We start from the raw sequence: 20,000 nt of genomic DNA, 5'->3' as shown, positions 1-20,000 counted from the left end.
CTGAGTCCTGGCTCTTCAGGCTTTATTAGGGATGTGACATCAGTTCACTCAGGTGCCTCTGTAAGGAGATCACTGGGATGTGGACCTGGCAGCACTTCTGTGAGAGTCCAGGGAGATGCTGCGGGTATGGGCGCAGGAGTGCCTGGCAGCACTTCTGTGAGAGTCCAGGGAGATGCTGCGGGTATGGGTGCAGGAGTGCCTGGCAGCACTTCTGTGAGAGTCCAGGGAGATGCTGCGGGTATGGGCGCAGGAGTGCCTGGCTGTGCAATGGTGCCTGCGTGGGGGTTGCCCACCAGCATCCAGACCCTTGTGGACTCACATTCCTGCGCTTCATCTGCTCCTGTTCATCATCCTTTCCCTCTTATTGGAACACCTATTTTTTTGAACCAAGATAGGGAATTAAAGAGGTGAGTACATTGACTGTAAGTCCCAAAGGTGAGATGGATAAGCAAAGAATGCTGTTGTTATCTCATGTGGGCACCCTACTAGGACTCCATGGCATTTCAGGAGAATTCCAGGGAAAATGATACAGTGCAAACAATTTCTGAAATTGGGCTCTAGGGGAAAGAAGGGTAGCATGGCTCCTTAGCCAAGGGAAAGATACTTCACCTGCCCATGATTAGGGGTTTACAGTAGACGTGGTGGACTGACTGACGGGTAGCCCCAGTGACTGCCTAAAAGAAGTCAGCTTTAAGGCTACCTAGAGAAGTCAAACAGATTCGAGATAAGGTGCATGCCAAGGATCCTTCTATCCATGTCTCCATTTCCATTGGCCAGTTGGAATGGGAAAAGAAATAGCATCTGAGCTGTGGAATCCCGTCATAAAGTGTTATTTCAAGACATGCTCAGGATTGATTTAAAAGGGGTACAGCTAAGCCACTTTAATTTGCATTGGACTGAAACTTGGCATGTTTCTTCATCCAGATGTAATTTATTTAAATTCTTTTAGTTGTTTTTCAGTTTGGAAATAGGCATTGACATAAAATTTTGCATGTCTCACATTTTTTTCCTGCACATTTATGAATTAAAATTAGCCAGTTTATTATCTGGCCTACTCTTAAACTGGGAGGACAGGTCTCGCTTCTAATGATGAGAGATAAGAAGTGTGTGAGTTGGGGTGAGGAACTTCCTACCCTGGGATGGATGCATGGTGGAGTCCGTTGCCTTGTGCTGGATTCAACCCTCCCAGTGGGTTACCAGTCACTCAGTCATGCCAAGTACGTCTGTAGTTGTTTGTAGTGACCATCTACTCCACAGCTACAGGTGTTGTTTTCCAGCACAGCAGTTAGGCAGTCCCCACTCTTGTCTTCCTCCCTAGAGACTCCACCTATTATATCCTCTGTCCTCCACTCCCCCACCCCTTTTTGTTGTGCAGGGCAGCCTGTTGAATGTTCTTGTTTATTTAAGCATGTGAGTGATTCAGCTTTCACCAGCAATCACCTTCACGGGGACTTCCTTCTGGAGACGGTGGGTTTCTCCATAGGAGGAGTTCCATGCATGTACATAAACTAGATTGCATTTGCAGTATGTTTCTTTAGGAGTTTGGCCTGGAAACTTTGAGCATCCAAATGCTCATGAGACTGAGTGGCTCAGGCCACGTGCTGCCAAGCTCTACCTTTCAGACCCTGTGCTGGCATGACAGAATGGCTGAACAGAGCCTAACCCTGGGCCACACCAGTGATCACCTTAAAACTCCTGGATCACAAGAACCCTCAGGTGTTCCAGCTGCATTCGTCAATGCTTTGGCTTTACTGCTACCCTGATCAAAAACTTCCACTGGATTTCCATTGCAGTGGGTTCTGTGAAGATAAGAAATTTGATATGGATACTGCTGTGTCCTCACATCTTAGGGTGTACATGGAACATAGAAATGCAATTAAGAAATGAATACTGCAAGTCTTTATCAGCCAATATTGACTAGGTTATGGTGCAACAACAAACAGCTCCCGAGTCTTAGTTGCTTGAGCAACAAAGTCTTTCTTATTCACTATCCGTATCTACCATGGCATGGTAGGGGAGATAGACTCTCCTCACTGGTTACTTAGGGATCCAATCCAGGTCAATTGTGTGGCTAGTACCTGGTCTAGAGGCAAAGAGAGATCTGGGTAGGTTTGCTCCAGCCTCAGATGATGCCATCAGTTTTTCTGACCCCTCCAGTTCAGAATGCTATGACCACTCAACCACAAAGGGATAAGTAAGTGCAGCCCCATTGTGATGGGGAGGTGGAATGCCTTGCTCTCCACAAAAGGTGACAGTATTTTGCTTTGAGTTGTGGGAATGGAACAAGTGACCTCGACAATCAGTATTTGCTATAAGGACAAATAGTCATTAACTGAAATGCAGTGAGCTGGACTGTAATGTGTTTGGTCAGGAAAAAGTGGAGCTAGGTTGATACTCTTGTTCAGTCTTTCCATCTTTTTTAATTCTCAAAAATGTTTGCCTGGGTGCCTGAAACATACCACAAGTCCATGCTGCCAGTTGATTAAGGTGAATTGAATTGTAGTGAAGTAACCATGCTGATGCTTAATTTAATCCCTAGAAATTAAGAGCAAAATGGTTAGTTTTCAAAATGGTAGTCCTTATTAGCAAAAATGAATCTCCTTTTAATTTTGATTCATTAGCATACCAAAAACAGAACTAAAAACAATCCTGGGGCAAAAACTTGTATGTTCTATTTGTATATTTCAAATGCCTGACAGAATAAATGCCTCCAGAATAAATGAATAATAATGTTTGAGACTGTCTTAATGTTAAAGACGTAAGATAGAGTTTTTAAATTTTTTTTTCCATTGAAATGTTTTATCTGAGTATTCAAGAGATGGTCTCTTGAGCCTGATCATTTGGGACTGAATCCTGCCCTGTTACTTAGGAACTCTGTTACCTTGAACAAGTTGTTTTAGCCTTCCTGTCTCCCCTCACATTCCCCATCTGTGAAGTGGAGAGTAATACTAGTACTATCCGAGGGGTCAGTAAAAGGATCAAGCTGTACCATACAGGACATAGATGGAAGAGGGCCAGCTCGTGTGATGGGTGGGTAGACCAGCTGCCGTGATGGTGTGTGTCTTACTGTAGTCTTGATACTGCATGGTTGGGTGGTATGAATTTTATATACACACTCACTAAGATAACGATAATGATCCACAGAAACAGAGCCTCCAATGCCAGTTAGGACTTCATCTCAGTTATTTTTGCCTGCAAGATGAACATTACTGTGGAAGTGAAGTCTGGCTAGTGGAGGGAGTAACGGATGGTCGTTATGCTACAAAGAGCTCTTAGTGTGTTTGGTGCGACCTGGAAGACCAGTGGGCAGGTCTGAGGAGTGTGAAGGACCCTTGCTTCATGTGACCCGAGGAAAGAGCACACTTTCCAGAGACACACTGCAGCACTGGCCCTTCTTCCCCATGCCTGCAGAGAGATAGTCTGAGGATTCCAAGAAGGTCTTGAAGAGGGAAGACTACGAGGCCGACTTCCATGTTGGAGGCGACACAGATTAGACAGAAGGAGCCATGGCAGGCAGTGGGGATCTCTTTTTCTACTTTGTCCCAAGCATCTGACACATTGTCGGTGCCTCAGGGGTGATTTGTACAGCAGTGGAGTGAGTGTGCTGTCGTGGCTGGTGGGTCTGTGAAGGAGGAGTAGGCCATCTTGTGCATCTTTAAGGTCCAGTCTGATGGTAGCACTGCCAGAGCAGCAGGGGCCAGGCCACAGCACGAGCAAGGAGACGGAGCTCTGCTTACCTCCCACCCCGGCCTGCTATTTCAGGGACAGCAAACATTTTTAAAAGAGCCTTGAGCATATTCTTCATTAAAATCCAGTTTTCAATGCTAAAAATGACATATTTCTATTTATTAAACATATTTAAAAAAGACTCTGGGCTTAGGAAGATAAACATCTCTATTGTATTCCAGATAGACTGCATTCCCAGATTTAGCTGCCAAAACAACCAGCAGAATTAAATTAGTATAAGCCTAACAATATTTTTGGTTAACATATTGGCTCAAAGAACATTAAGAGGTAAAAGACGGAAAATATTTCACTTTCCCATTTACTGCTGGAAGTCTAACACCCATTAACACCATCAATATTTTGCTGAATGTTTTTTTCTTTTGTTTCTCCTTCTGTCTTTTGGCAAATGAATGGCACCAGATAAACGCCTCCCAGGACACATCAGGCAAGCGAGGGTTAAGGAGCTGCTTGAGCTGTGGAGCTGGGGCTGGTGGATGCGAGGCTGCCACAGAGGGTAGTGTCACTTTAAGACATGTGGTACTTTGGAGAGGAGGGATGTATTGAAACAGACTCCTGCTACTTACAGCGGGCACACAGCCCCGCTCCTGCCCCTCCCTGCCTGACTGCTGAATGCACGGGCGAGGGGCCGGCGGCTGACAACTACAAGCTGATCCTCATCAGGACGCTGCACATTATCTCACCCTCACTTCAAAGGTCTCGGCAGGCAGAGGTGACGCCAGGGGATGACTTAACGGTGAAGGTGACAAGCTTTCCACCTCTCAGAGCCTGGCTCCTTTTCTGATAATACCGTCTGAATGAACCGATGTCGTCTTTACGGGGAAATAGATCGGAAGAGAAGAACATTTTCTTTTAAAAATCTCTGATTAAGAAGATTGTTGGGAAGCTCTTTCTTTAGAAGCTCAAAATTGTGGCACAGATGGATTTTAAAAAGTGTTAGATCTTTCCAATGAACACTAATAGAGTACTCTGCTCCTGGCTGGATTTTTCAGGTAAGAAGCCTCTTTAAAGATTTAAGATTCAGAAAGCAGATTTGAAACATATTCAACCCTCCGTAGAGGACTGTGCAAGGCTGGATTTATCATTTGGGGAAACACTTATTAGCACTGAGACACGCTCTCCTTAAGAGAGTGAGCCAGGAGAGTGTTATGCAGGAGCCTCAGAAGTCACACTGAGAATTAAAGAAGTTAAATGGAAAAAGGGGAATGTTGCAAACATTGAGCCAGAGCCCTGTTTTAGTGCTGAGATTCATGTGGGTGAAGAAGTGAGAAGGGAGACAGAGGCAGTAGAGAACTATTAAGTTTTGATGGCGTGGGGTTTTTTTCAAGTTCAGATTCATTCTCATTGCCTTTCAGCAGTGATTTGGGGGCATCAACTGTGTACCACTGTCACCCCTGTGTTTCTTCTGTGATGTGTGGGGTATTGTGGAAAGGCCCTCATTGCACTCATTTTAGGGCTCACGGGAAGGTGTTGCTGTTTGTCTCTATGAGGAGAAGGTACCTGTGTTGTCTTGATAGTTCTGAAAACAACAAGGGGGAGCATGTTGTATACAGAAGTAAATCGTGGGCTGTGCACCTAAATTAGAAAGTGGGTGGTCCATCTGAGCCACAGACCTGGCTTGGGTGGTGCTGGCCTGTTGAGGATAACGTGTTCCCACTTTGCACTTAATTACACTGTTAGTGTTTATCTATCTATTATAGTCCTTGAGCCTTCTCAAAGGCCACGGCTCTCTCCCCAAACCCAGAAATTATCCTGTATTATGTGCAATACATATGGGTATAGTGTATATTTTTGCTTTCTGAACATCACGGTTTTTGAAAGAGTGCCAATTTAGAATAAAGAAACCACACTGGGAGGTCACTAGCAGGTTTTCAACATATATTTGAAATTTTCGGAGAGTATCATTTGACAGGGGAAAGGAAAGAAAGAAACAGCCTTGGTTTCACAGCTCTCTCTACTTAAGAGAAAGGCATGTTTTTCTTGTAAAGCATGGATTCTTGCATAGAGAATGCCTCCTCTCCCGGGCTGAATAAGGGTGATGCTTCGAGTTTGATTAATCTGGTGATGTGAAATGCAGCACAAGGTGTTGTTTGAGAAATTGGACAATGTGTAGCGCAGTTGAGCCCCGGTAGTTCTGAGATCCTCATAGGTGCAGATAAGACTGTCAAAGTTTCAGTGCCTGAGAAAAGGTATATGTTCATCCATAAATACATAACCACCTGTATATGCATATTCATCAGCTCTATACAACAAATGCCACAGTGGAGGCTTAGGAGGCAAAGTAATACTGTAAATTATGGTTTGCTCCAGGATGCAAGATAGATCTTGCATCTGAAACTCAGTCTGGCTGAAGACAATTCCTTCTGATGTTAAGTCCAGCCAGAAAGATCTGTTCTATCAGGAGATTACAACATGCCTCTGAGAAATGATTACTTAGTTTAGAAGACAGCATTGTGATTAAAAATTCATGACTGTAGAATTAAAAAAAAAAAAAAAAAAAGAGCCCACTCTTTCCTTTAAGGCTTATGTCAGACTTGCAATGAAGTTAGAATGAACAGGAGTCTGCAGCTTTTCAAAGCTGGGATGACTGTAGTTTTCAAATCCTGTGAAGCAGGATTGTTAGTTGGCACATGATGCTTCCAACTGCCTAATTGGTAGTCAGAAACTTTATTTTTGTATTTTGGCAATCCTTGGAGTTTTGTTTTATAGAATTTAAAAAATGTGTTCATGATCTCGTGGAGGTTTTCCCTCAGCCCCCTTCATGGCATGACCTCTGCTGGCTCACGGGTGCTAGCCCGCCAGGCCGCGGAGGAGCCTGACATCGGAGACCTGCCCGCCCTCTCCGGCGGTGCTGCCTGGGCTGGGGACCTGCAGCCAGAGCTGACCTCTCTTGCCTCTCTTTAGAGAACGGCCATGGTCTCTGCGATGTCCTGGGCCCTGTACTTGTGGACGAGTGCCTGTGCCGTGCTGCTCTGCCACGGGTCCCTCCAGCACACCTTCCAGCAGCACCACCTGCACAGACCAGGTAAGGGAAATGCGCCCCAGCCTTCAGTCCCACCGCCGTTCCCAGCAGATGGTGGCGTGCCAGCCTCAGAATGTGCAGCGTGTGGGCAGCTGAGTTCCAGAACATACTGCTGGTGGTGCTCTGGGGGAAGGAGGGAAAGGGACATGCCTGGGAGGGGTTTCTATGAATTTCTCAGAAAAGGCAGGTTCTCCGAGTGACCACCCTTCCACACACCTTGACCAGTTGAAACCGTTTGTGTTTGGATGCTTTGGTCAGTAGCACGATATTCTGCAAAAGGTGAAATGACTTTCAAGACTTGCGGAGTTTCAGGGAAGCAGGATACCATGCTTGCACATCTGTTCCAGGCAAGCTTCTGTACCCGGTGTAGGTACTGGGATCAGTCTGCGTGGGGCGCAGGGTTCCATGCATGTAGTCCCCAACTTTAGAACTGAGTTGTCAGGGGAAGAGAAGCTAAAGAGACTTGCTCTTCTTTCCTGGTTTAGAGTGCCTCCTCCCTGGTCCCCTCTCTGCCCGCCCGGTGTGTTCCTGCCCTCCCGCCAGCTTCTCAGCTTCTCCGTGGCGGGTTCAGGAGCACGTTCCCTCTCACCTGACCCTCTGCTTTTCCTGTATTGGATTTTCAGTTCTGGCGTTTTCTTCCTTCCACTCTTGGTGCAGTCTGTTTGCTACCCTTCTCTGTCCCCCTCTATAGCCTGGGCTCCCCCATCTCCGGTTCTCTTGACTCACCTTCCCTGCAAGCCCTCGGCGCTCAGAAACATTCCCGTCCATTTTCTGCTCCGCTTCAGCCTTTGCCTCCCGCCACTCCACCCCACCTTCTCCCTCCGCAGCCGCCCTCTGATGGTCAGGTTTGGCCTCTCTTTGGGGACCAGTTGCGCGCTCAAGTTCTGACCTCAGTCGGGATTGCTCCCGGCCCTCCACCCCTCTCCAAAGGTCCAGCATCAGGGTAAATGGCTGCCTTCCCCTGTGGCAGTCCAGCAGCTGGGCCCGGCTCTCTGCAACCTGGATGCCCTGAGCTTTGGGTACAGCCCTGCGGCAGCACCAGGGACACTCTCCTGCTCTCCCGCCTGCAGCTCTGCCGGGCTGTGATCAGGTGCAGCATGGTGCTCAGCAGCACCCGGCTGCAGGTGGCGCCTGTGCTGCGGACCGGATCATGCTGCGGACCGGCAGGGATGGAGTGCAGCAGCCCAGAGCGGCCAGGCCTTCAGGAGCAGGGCAGGTGGCCTGTGCGGGGTCAAGGTCTGCAGATGGTCAGGTGGGCAGGTCTTGCACCCCTCAGGCTACTTTGGCGCTCTAATTCCAGAACCCTGGTCCAGCACCATGCAGAACTGAACCACCAACCCAGGAGCTTGGGCGCCCAGGTGGAAGGAACAAATGTCTAGGTGGGCATCCCACTCATTGCAGCCAGTGGCCTAATCAGAATTTCTGGCCTGCTCTGCCAGAAAATGTCTTAACCTGTCCCGTAGTCATGCAGATAATGCAGGAGCTCTGCCTTCATTGCAGTACTAACGAAAAGAATTCATGACAGACAACTATGCTTGGGAGGGGTTCATTCCAACTGTGGTTCATGCTTCTGCAAGTGGCTGCGATTCCCCCACCTCCCTGCCACACACACACACACACACACACACACACACACACACACACACACCCCTTTTGCTCTGGCAACTGAAGTTCCAAGGGACTGAGTGACTTGTGTCAACCACACAGCAAATAGCTGCCAATGGGAATCAGATCCATCTAGTTTCCGCCCCACCTTTGAGGAGGTGAGTAGCATCATGTTCCTGTGATTTGTGAGAACTCTTAAGGTGTGTCAGTGCAGGGCTTGTTGAAGTTAACACTCAAGGTGTGTCAGTGCAAGGCTTGTTGAAGTTAACTCTCAAGGTGTGTCAGTGCAGGGCTTGTTGAGGTTAACTCTCAAGGTGTGTCAGTGCAGGGCTTGTTGAGGTTAACTCTCAGGGTGTGTCAGTGCAGGGCTTGTTGAAGTTAACTCTCAAGGTGTGTCAGTGCAGGGCTTGTTGAAGTTAACTCTCAAGGTGTGTCAGTGCAGGGCTTGTTGAGGTTAACTCTCAAGGTGTGTCAGTGCAGGGCTTGTTGAAGTTAACACTCAGGGTGTGTCAGTGCAGGGTTTGTTGAGGTTAACTCTCAAGGTGTGTCAGTGCAGGGCTTGTTGAAGTTAACTCTCAGGGTGTGTCAGTGCAGGGCTTGTTGAAGTTAACTCTCAGGGTGTGTCAGTGCAGGGCTTGTTGAAGTTAACACTCAAGGTGTGTCAGTGCAGGGCTTGTTGAAGTTAACTCTCAAGGTGTGTCAGTGCAGGGCTTGTTGAAGTTAACTCTCAAGGTGTGTCAGTGCAGGGCTTGTTGAAGTTAACTCTCAAGGTGTGTCAGTGCAGGGCTTGTTGAAGTTAACACTCAGGGTGTGTCAGTGCAGGGTTTGTTGAGGTTAACTCTCAAGGTGTGTCAGTGCAGGGCTTGTTGAAGTTAACACTCAAGATGTGTCAGTGCAGAGCTTGTTGAAGTTAACTCTCAGGGTGTGTCAGTGCAGGGCTTGTTGAAGTTAACACTCAGGGTGTGTCAGTGCAGGGCTTGTTGAGTTAACTCTCAGGGTGTGTCAGTGCAGGGCTTGTTGAAGTTAACACTCAGGGTGTGTCAGTGCAGGGCTTGTTGAGGTTAACTCTCAAGGTGTGTCAGTGTAGGGCTTGTTGAGGTTTCCGGTCCATTCTGGGAGGTGGCTGTTGCAGAGCAGTGAGTGGCACTTGGTCAGGGGGACAGCAGAGCTCAGGACTGACTGTCATCTGTCACTTAACATTATGAGGTGACCTTGGGAAATTGACTTTTTCCCTCTGAGCTCATTTCCTATCTGGAGATAAGTTGGGGATGTAAATAAAATAACATCCCGGGAACAGTTTTGTAAACAGTAAAGCTCTTCATGAGCGTCAGTCATTACTGGCATCCCATTTGGTAGACAACAACCTGCAAGCCAGGGATGTCAAATGAATCAAGCTTTACTGTTTGCACAGCTAAGAATCCACAAAGCTAGGAAACTAACCCGCCCCCCCCCCAAAAAAAAAAAAAAAAAAACCTGTTTTGTTTTTCTTTTGATTTTTTTAACCATGTGGAACATGGCTAAAACATAGCACCAAATGCTATTTATCTTTATGCACTATGTGTGTAAAATCATAAAATAGTACAGTTTGCATGAGCTTTCACATTGTTTCTTTTCGATCTGTTACAGTACAGGTTTGTTCTTTCCTTTTTCTTTATTAAGTGGGGTTTAAGACTGTTATGTGTGCAAGAAAACTCCTGTCTTTCTAGGGTTTTTATTTATTAAAACATGGTATCTACTAACTGAGAAACACATTTTGGGTTCTGGCTGAAATTAAACCCAGTGCTTGTTTTCTCCATTCTGTGCCCCTGAATTTGTGTATTACCAACCAGTGTATGGAGGGGCTGTCCTTCAATACCCAGGAAGCTGCAGCACCAGAGCCAGTGCCAAACCCATGTGCTCACATTTGAGACCCATCTCAGATTCATTGTAGAAATGAAGAAATTATAAATACCCACTTTTAGATACAGAGAGATTAAAATGATATTTGGCTGAAAGTCCAGTGGTTCTACGTAATATGATTATTCAACTTTCTTGGGTTTTTGACAGTGCTCCAAAGATTAAAGTAATAGATCTTGGTCAGAGCAATATTCTAGATTATTTCAGACAGACTCTTTAATATAATCTTCTGTTTTGATTTTAAGAGTAAAAATATGCTTTTTTTTGGTGAGAGTTGTGACGTTTTTCCTTTGTGGGTCTTAAATCTTCAGGGACACTAATGAAATGTGTATGAAAACCAGAAAGAAATCAGGGCCAGTTATCTGCGACAACCCACCCCTAAATGAGCAAATAAATAAATAAATAGCTGGATAAATGAGCAAAAAAGAAAAAAACATAATCTCATTTTCTCAAATCGGTTAAAACAAGTGACATGATGAGGAAAAACGAGGCCCCGGCAGCGCCTGGGTTTGCTGCATTTGCCTAAGCTTGAAAAATCGCCTCTTCATGAAGCAGGAGCAGGCGGACTCTGCGTGCATACCAAGTATCTGAGAAATGTGCAAGATGACAAATCTTTCACTTGCCTCTGAGTGGCAGGGAGGGGCTCCAGGCCACCCTCACCTGCTGAGAAGTGGCTGCCCCTCCCAGCCTCCTGCAGGCAGCTCCCGGCCCCTCCTCAGTGAGCTTGATGGCGCTCCCACCCTGGCAGCCAGTTTCAGTCTCAAGAAATAACCCGCTGCCCTGACAGCTGAGTGGAAGCTGCTGTGCACCTCTCCTTCGTGCTGCACCTGGAAGGCACCACTGGCCAGGGTCCTTCAGGGACGTGGTTGGAGACTGGGGCCAACTTCTGCTCTCATGGCATAGAATTGGGGCCGTGTTTTTGTGAAGCCGTGAATTTGTCATCTGTCCTCTCAACGCAGTGGGTTTGTACGCAGACCAGATGAGAAGACGTTAACTAGAAAACTGACTGGTTTTAATGTATTCGCCTGCAGTCTCTAAGTACTTCCTATTTTTCATATTTATAGTATTAGGAATGCACCATTTATTTTCACTTACTCACTAGTTAAGGAAGATTAAAACAGTCAATCAAATCAAAGTGAATTTTAAAATTATAAATGAGTAAAAAGTGCTATAGATTAACAGATTTGTAATTTCAATAATTTAATGTCTGACCAGATCAAGTTTTTATTTAGGGAATGATGGAGGAAATGACCTAACTTGAGAAGTGTTTGTGCCTGGTTTTTTCCTAGGGAGCTATAGGAAGGATGCAGCTTTCTGGAAGGACAGACTAAGCAATGAACACTCAGAGTGGTGGTGTGTTGTTGCAGGCAGTTAAGGCCGCCAGCTTCAGCTCCTCGTACTCACCCGTGTGCTCGTAACAGGTGTGACGGGATGAATGGTGTGCCAAACGGAGCTTTCTAATTTGAGGTTAGCTTTTTCTCCTTATGGATGTATGAGTTATGACAGCAGCTTTAATGGTTACTTAGTTTTAGGTGTGTGGGTAAATGTGTGCAGGGTGTCCTTAAAACTTAATGCAATATGGATCATCTCAAAATTCTTTAGCAAGAAAAGAATTCCTTGGTAATTTAAAATTATATAGATAAATTACATGAGACAAGGAGTCATAAGTATATAATGAATCACGTACTCTTGAGTCACAGCTATTTTATTGACAGGGGTGTGTGGAAATGATATATAGAAAGATTACCCTAAATAGAATCATCTCTGTAATTTGTACTTGACAGGATTTAAAGCTACATTAAACAAACAGTGTATGTCAGAAGTTTTCGTTGAGGACTTAATTATTACATGCCGAACATCACATCCATTTTAATGCATGATATTTTTGGTTAAATTATTTGAAAGCATTCTCTTATGCCTTACACTTAGTTTTAGTTTTACCTTGCTATTGAAAATTACTTTTTCGAAAGCTGCTTAAGGAATATGCATTAGAATACCAAGATACGTTACAATAAAGGGTTGGTCTTATAATTCTAACATAAAAACTCGTGGGCACAACTGTGGCTACATACTGGATTTTAAGCATGCCTCCCAGAGCAGGTTGCTAAGTATAGTGAATTGGTCTGAGGATGAGAGCAGACAGGCTGTTATTGGTGTAAGCTGGTGTAGTGATAATCCATTGATCCTCTGATTGATGATATTGACCTCATCCTAGAATCAGAACTCAGCTATGGGCATTTGCTAAAACCCCCAAACATGGAAACCAAGTAGAGAGGAAAATAAATACTTCCTATCAATGCCATGAATTTATAAGAAACTGTACCATACTTACTGCACACATGATTACTGATTTGAGCTCAAGCCTGTGGCTTCAGTTCATAGTTAAGGTAAACAGATGTCACACCACATTGCAAACAAAGATATTTAGAAGTACCACAAATGAATGTTCATGTTCAATTGCTGATTTCTTAAAGTTCATGTGAGATGATGATTTGAGCTTGTTTCTAAAATTCTTCCTATTTTATACCCTGTGTAAAAACCTCAGAGTTGGAGTAGACCCAAACAGGTGAATCATTTTTTGAAAACCATTTGGTAATGTCTCTCAAAATGTGAAATGTGCAAGTCTCGATACACTTTTCTATTTCCATGGCTAGTACTAAGATTATTGGACAAGTGTGAGGAGATGTATGCATGTTAAGGTACAATGATTGCATGATGGTTTTAACGGCAAAAATAAGAGAGTTTCAAACTCATATTGGTAAAATAAATCATGGCATAGCTCCACTTGGTGGAATTGGTGTCTCCTGATGTGGAGAAACACTCACAGTATGTTTTTGAGTGAAGAAAACAAGGAACAGAGTACACTGCTGAAAATAATTTTTGAGGGAAAAAGTCACACTTATACATGCACAAAAAAAATGTCAGAAAGGACATGGACAACTTTTACCTGACACTTGCTAAATCTAGTGGAAAGACTGGAATGAGCTACACTTTTACTTCCTATAATTCTGTGGTTTTTGGATTCATTACTGACATTAGCATCTTTTGCTTTTTTAATGAAAAACTTAACATATTAGGCATAAAGAGTTTTAATGGTAAAATTAGAAATATATCAAACTGTTTTCAGATAAAGAATAAATAAGGGGGCATAGGTAAGAAAATACTGAAAGGCACTTTTCCTCCTAGGAGCCTTGATCTAGTGAATTGTCTAGGCCAGCTTTCTCAAGTTGTGCTTCCTGGACACGGTGCCCTCAGATGCCCCTGGAGAGATGTTGGTGGGCTGTTGGGGAAGCCCTTGCTGCATGCACTGTGTGTTCTGCTTTCGGAGGTCTGCAGCACATGCACCTTCTGGAAGGATTTGCAGTTAAGAGGCCTGGTTTTGTAATGTGAAGATTCTCCTAATGTTCCTTTGTTTAAATTTAGATGGCAACATCTACAGCATCTATTCTTATCACAGGCATTGAGAAGTGTTTGTGAAGATAATTCTGGAATCTGGTGCAATTTGTCCTTTTTATTTTTCCCACTCAGGTACTCAGCATACAGTAGGTGCTTGGAAAGCACTTTTAGTTATTAAGGGAGGGATGTAGGTTCTGGAGGAATTTTAAACTATCCCTCAGATGCTACAACTTGTGTGTGAGTGGGTGTGTAAGTGTAAAATGTGTGTGTATCTATGTGTGTACAATTTGTAACCCTCTCAATGGATAGTTGTGTGACAAAACATTACTAAAGCTTTAGAGAGAATATGTTTATAGATAAGAATGTGTAGAGAATTTACTTCTACGTGTCATCATAATTAAGTCCCTCGACATTTTAGTCACAGGATGGACAGTGGCCCATCACCATGGGTTTAAGAATCATTGGTCTTGAGGGACTGAAGAGGAAGCTTCACTTAGCAAATGGGGACAGTCTTTTAACTTTCCATGTCTTTTGATAGCAAGAGAAAAATACAGTTCATCTTTGTAGCAGAGAGGATACAACACCAGATGAGCAATTTCTTCTTTCTTTGGTAAAGAGAAACTGCATGAGTTCATTAACAATTTGTATGAATTGATTGAATCTCCAAAGAAAATGTCCTCAAAGCACACAGGAAGCTCTCTTGGCCCACTGTTTCTTTCTCCTTCCCCGAGGGAAGTTCTGGAGAAAAAAAGAGGAGTGGTGTTCTCGAGAGGTTTTCCTGAAGCAGATCCCTCCTTTATGCAGGGAAGGGTCAGACCAGGTCTCACCCTGAGTCCACAGGGCCGAAGACCACCTAGATCCTCAGGTGTGCTGCATCCTCAGGTGTGTTGTTCTGAGGCTGCCCTTCCTTGCAGCCGTTCCGTGGCACCCTTGCTGGACCTTCCCTGCTAGGGTACCTCCATGTCATTCAGAAGGGTCCAAGACTGTGGAGTGTGCATGCATCCAAAGGATGTCCCTTAGTTTTCCCTTGTGGATGAAGAGTGGGCTGATTGAGTCACGTGCTCCGAGTGGATACGAAATGTCGCCTCCCAGATTTCACTGAACCACTCACAGTGGGGAAAGTGCTTCCTGCTTCTGGAGACTAACCACATGTCCTGGATCAGGGTCAGCGGGCGTGCTTCCCACTGAGTCAGCACTGGGTAGGTATTCAGGAAGTGTGCACTCATGGCTCATCAACTAGGGTTAGCCAAGCAAGAACTTTATATCCTGTGAAATGCAAATGCTGATGGGAAGGGTCCACCTTAAGCCTCCTGTGATGTCATCCTAGGAGGAACAAGAGTGGGAGCAGGGGTCAGAGGCTGGGCCTTCCGATCTCCTTCAACGGGAGGGATCAGTGCTGTGGAGGTTGTTCCTTAGCTCCAAGGAGCTGACCCACGTATTCCATGAACAGTGGTGTGCGTTCTCTTGAGTGATGAAGATTCGAGCTGCCCCACAGTGGTTTGTTCATCTTACCTACTTGAAACAGCGTGAATTAGTATGAAATCATCTTTTGCATTTAAAGGAGACGTTTGCTGAAACTACGCGACAGTTTTCTGGATGATTTCATAGATGGCAAGGCAGGGCCTTCATGGCATCAGGAAAGGCCGGGAGTGTGGCACCCCAGAGCCCATGCCCATGCCCATGCTCATGCCCATGCCCGGCAGCTCCTGAGGTGGGCCCAGCTGGGTAGCCCATCGGTGTTCCAGGGCAGGCTAGAAACGTACTGTAAGTCCCTTTCCTTGTAAGTGTCAGGTGGGCCAGACGGACTTGACTGAGGGCTCTCCCACCTGCAGATCGTCTGGGTAGTGCCTCAGCCCAGATGGTCTCCAGTGCCAGCTTTTCATGGTTCCTAAGGAAAGTACTGAAGAGGTGGGGCGTGGGCCCAGGACGTGCTCCAGCCATGCTCTCCGTGCCAGCTCTCCGCCGACCCTCAGTGGTGTGCCGCTCTGGTGCTGGATGACTGATGTGCCCCCAGGGTTATGCAGGAGCTCCGGGAGCAGGGCTTTTGCCTGATGAAGCCAGCGTTGACATCAGAGGTCTCATTTGAATCTCAGCCAAAAATCAATTAATTTTATTTTAGATTAAGGTTTGGGAGAAATAGTAATCAGTAAATGTAATAAAACAGAGATAAGCACCAGGCAGCACAGTGATGCCTATATAAAACTCTTAATTTAATCTTTTATTAAAGTTCTCAAAATCCAGTTTGTAGCCCACTGGTGGGTTATCAATCTGTCTTGAAGCCCAAGCTTGCTTCTTTGTTCTTTGGGGCAAATGATTCAAGATTTCACGATCATTAATTTGGTATAAGAGTAAAGACAACGTATTAGTAAACCAAGTTATTATTCTGCTAGAAACGACACATAACTAGGGTTTACTGAGCTTTCTTAACCTAGTATCATACCAGGAAAGCTGGCTGTCAGCTCTTGGAAGCATTGCAAATAATTAGAATCCACCCAATTTTAGGAAGGATAATTTGTCTTCAGTGTATCGTGAGTGTTGTCTCAGGTTGCTAATGATTTTCAATTGCTGTGGTCCTTGCTTTTTAATTATAAATTAGTGTTGGTTTGGTTAGCTTCCTCATTATCAATTAGGTTTTCTATGGGCTCTTTGGTTAACTATGTATTTAAGGGATGCATATTTGCATATTTTACATTTAAATTTAAAAAGAAATTTGTTTTAATTTTTCGAAGACTGGATGATTTGGTCACCTTTTCTTAACTGTGACTAAAATACCTGACAGGAACAGTGCAGAGAAGCAAAAGCTTAATGAACTCATGGTTTTAGAGGTCTCAGTCCATAGGTGGCCAGCTCCATGGCTCTGGGCCCATGGTGAGGCAGAGCATCATGGCAGCAGGGCATGGAGGAGGAGAGCAGCTGAGGATACTGACAGTCAGGAAGCAGAGAGAAGGAGCTCTTCTCACCAGGGAGAGAACATGAACCCCACAGTGACGCTCCGTGACCCACCTCTCCAGCCACAGTGATCCCTCGCAGTTTCCATCCACATCAGTGCCTCAGTCCACAGTTCGATCACAGCTCTTATGAAAGAATCATAATCACCTCTGAACATTCCTGCATTGTCTCACACACGAGCTTTCAGGGGATGCCTCATATCTAAACCATAGCAGTAGAATTTCATTCACTCCTGAATTGTGAGTGTAGGTTCAGAGATGGTGAAGCCACATTCTTATAGGTGACAGACGTGTATGTGACCGCCCTAAGATGGGTTTGTGTGGCAGCTCTTGTGTAGCGACAGCATTTATTACTGCCTCTGAACCCCCACAATGCTCTCTCATGGCAGGTAACATTTCAAAATTTTTATGTCTGTAGGGGTATGGTTTTATAACACAGGAAAATGATAGTAGGTTCATCATGTCTTGTAGAAGTAATTAGTGATTGCTAAGTACTTCTTTCTAAGAATCCATCACCTGAGAATTTCCTGCTGGGAAGTAGGAACAGGTGGGAACTAGGTGTTTCACCTCTTCAGTGTGCTGTGGTCCGGGAGTTTGAACACCATTTCTATTAAGAAATTCTCACTGGAGACCAGTCTTCATGGAATCAGAATTTATAAAACAGGTACTGTGGTAACAAAGTAAATTGCTCAAGCCCCTTTCCTGAAATAAAACAGCGAGGATGAGAACATGCCACTCGGAAGCTTCCAGACGAGGTCTTCTTAAACTGCATTGGTGTGGTAACATCTCCTGGCTCTTCATTGGCTGGAAATACAGGGTGCCACATCCTGGAAAGACACCTGGGAACATTTGTAGGGCCACCTTTTTGATAGCTGCCCCCAGGGCTGTCTAGCAGAAAGGGCAGATTTGTGGTTGCATGTCGTCCTCCCCCGCCTCCCCTCCCTCCCAGGCCTACATGATCAGTTACAGTGAGTCTTCCTTCGGAGCCTGGATGTGATCTTGGAGTCTCCTCCCCACACTCTATCAGCTGATTGACATGGGTGTGCAGGCTGAGTCTCCGACCATCCCAGTGTGGCTTGATTGACTGCTTATCTTCAGAGGCCTCCTTTATCCAAAAAAAAAAAAAAAAAAAAAAAAAAAAAAAATGCATTCCACAATACCCTTTTTTAAACAAGAATTGAACAATATTTTAATTAAATCACATTTACGTGGAGAGTCAGACATGTCCAGTAGCTACCTCTGTTTAAGATAGCAGTTTCAGACAGTTTCTGACAGCTCAGAGCTGCAAGATTTTTTTTTTTTTTCTGAGAAATTTTGACTCCTTTCCTGATTCCTCTCTGACTCTATGCCTGTGGTGCAGACCTGCTCATGATACGGGCAATCACTAAATGGGATGCTTAGTGATCTTAAATCAGAGAGCAATTCATTCTGAGCAGAGATGGTTCTGTATGTCCTCTCGAAGTGGGTGATTTTGTGTTGGGTTTTGAAGCTTGGTTAGGAAGTTGGTTGGTAGGAAAAAGTCAAGGGTGGCCTATTCAGCCCAGGGGAGGCAGACACACAGAGATGGGGACAAGCGACCCTGGATGACTGGAGGTCCTGCTCCAGTTAAAGGACATTTTGTATTGGTCCAATTAAAGGGAAAGCAAGATTTGTTTTCCTAGTTACCGCTTCACAGTGTAAAGGCCGCCTTATCAGTACACATGGTGATGATAGATGGTGAGCTAGGCGAGACCGAGGGGAAGAACCCAGTGTCACAAAGAAGATCAAGTCAGTTAATTACCAGAGAAGCAACCGCCTCACTCGAGCCAGACTCTGAGCCCCAGGACTTTCTCACCTCTGCTTTATTAGCTTTGTGCACTAAAGATGAGATATGTTGCTACTGTTGATTTTAAGTAACTAGCTATCACATTAAAGGAAGCTGTATATCTCTAACTCAAAGCCTAAAGAGAATAATTTTTAAAATACAACAAATTTAATACTTGATATTCAACAAATGCTTATTGATCACCTCCTAGGTGTAGAGAATTATGCTTTCCCAGTAGTAATAGACATGTATTTTGTAATCACTGTATTAGCACTGACTTCTGAGATCCCCACCAGGTTATAGCTCTGTGAAAGTAGAGGCTGGGCGTCTCCACTGCCAGGAACAGGATCAGACACCAAGAATAAGCATATGCTTGCTGAATGAATGAGTGAGTGATACTGGACATTTAAAATCCTCGCAGTAGCCTTGTGAGGTGGAATGTCTTCCCATCTTTCCAACAAAGAGAAACCCTAAAGGAACAAGTTACTGGCTCATTTGTGGCCATCCAGCATAGGAGGGCACGCTGGGGACTCTTCTAGCCTCTGAATGGTGGCTGGGCTTCCTTAGGCCTGCCGTGAGGCCTCCCGTGCTTCTTGTGCTAGGACAGCATCTGCACTCCTGGGCTCTGTCGCCTCTCCTGTTGTCCTGTTGCACAGATACGGTGTGGGTGCCAATGGTGAAGGTGAGCTGGAAACGTGGGCCATCTTCTGTGGGCTCTGGGTAGGAGGATCGTGCGCCTTGACAAGTTTTGCCTACAGGGATATCAGCAGGGCATCTGGCGGATGGAAGCCACTTGGTGCCTCCCTGTGTTGGGGGCCACGGCTCCGTGCTGGCCAGGCAGCCCTGTTTCCAGCGCCTTGTGTGTGGGCTACATTGTGCCTGGGGATTGGGTGTATGGCAGAGTCATGCCCTGGCCTTCGTTTGCTGTGCCACAGGCCTGACTGGGGCACATGTTCTTCCCTTTACTGCTGGACAGCTGTCTGTCTGTAAGTACTTTGAACAGGGATCCAGTTTCCAAGTAACTTTCTTCGGACTTGGGAGTGCTTTTTGTGCTCCAAACAGGGAAGCAGCAGCACAGGGCAAATCTACATTTATTAGACTTAGTCTTAGTTTAGATTTTCTGTTATACTTAAAATTGAAGTTATAAATCATTTATAATGGAAAAGAATTCTCTCCAACTATAATTTAACTTTTTTGCTAAGATTTTTTGGCATTTATCATGTTGAGACTTTATAAATTATGTAGAATATTGTAAAGTGGCTGACCTTTCTGGTAAGTGATTTGGTCATTTGCAGCAGTGTCTTTTTGCTGAAATACTGAATTTGCTGTCTTTCAAATAAAACCCGCCAGGCCCACAGCCCAATAACATATTAGGTAGAAATTGCTTGTGTAGTCAGACTAGAAATCTTCATTTCCCCTTCCTATTACCACCAAACTAAATACCTTCCTGTGTCCTGAAAGTCCCCTGGCAGTGACGGCAGCCTCCAGGCACACAGCCCCTCTTCCTGCGTCCATGCCATCATAGGCCTTGCTAGCGTCACAGCCTGTTTTGTGAACCCAGCTCAACCCCTGAATCCTTGCAGAC

General features: G+C 45.1%; 1 protein-coding gene across 1 annotated transcript in view; it reads left to right on the top strand.

Annotated features, from left to right (window-relative positions):
- Positions 1-4,350: 4,350 nt before the first annotated feature.
- Positions 4,351-20,000, top strand: part of TAFA1 (TAFA chemokine like family member 1) — a 480,218-nt gene continuing 464,568 nt past the window's right edge. Inside the window, exons 1-2 of the mRNA XM_079122448.1 lie at positions 4,351-4,736; positions 6,649-6,769. Coding sequence (XP_078978574.1) covers positions 6,658-6,769 — 112 coding nt within the window. The 5' untranslated portion in view covers positions 4,351-4,736; positions 6,649-6,657. The remainder of the gene's footprint in view (positions 4,737-6,648; positions 6,770-20,000) is intronic.

This window comes from Sciurus vulgaris (assembly GCF_902686455.1).
Source record: "Sciurus vulgaris genome assembly, chromosome: 19".
NCBI lineage: Eukaryota > Metazoa > Chordata > Mammalia > Rodentia > Sciuridae > Sciurus > Sciurus vulgaris.
This window is presented reverse-complemented; position numbering and strand designations above follow the sequence as displayed.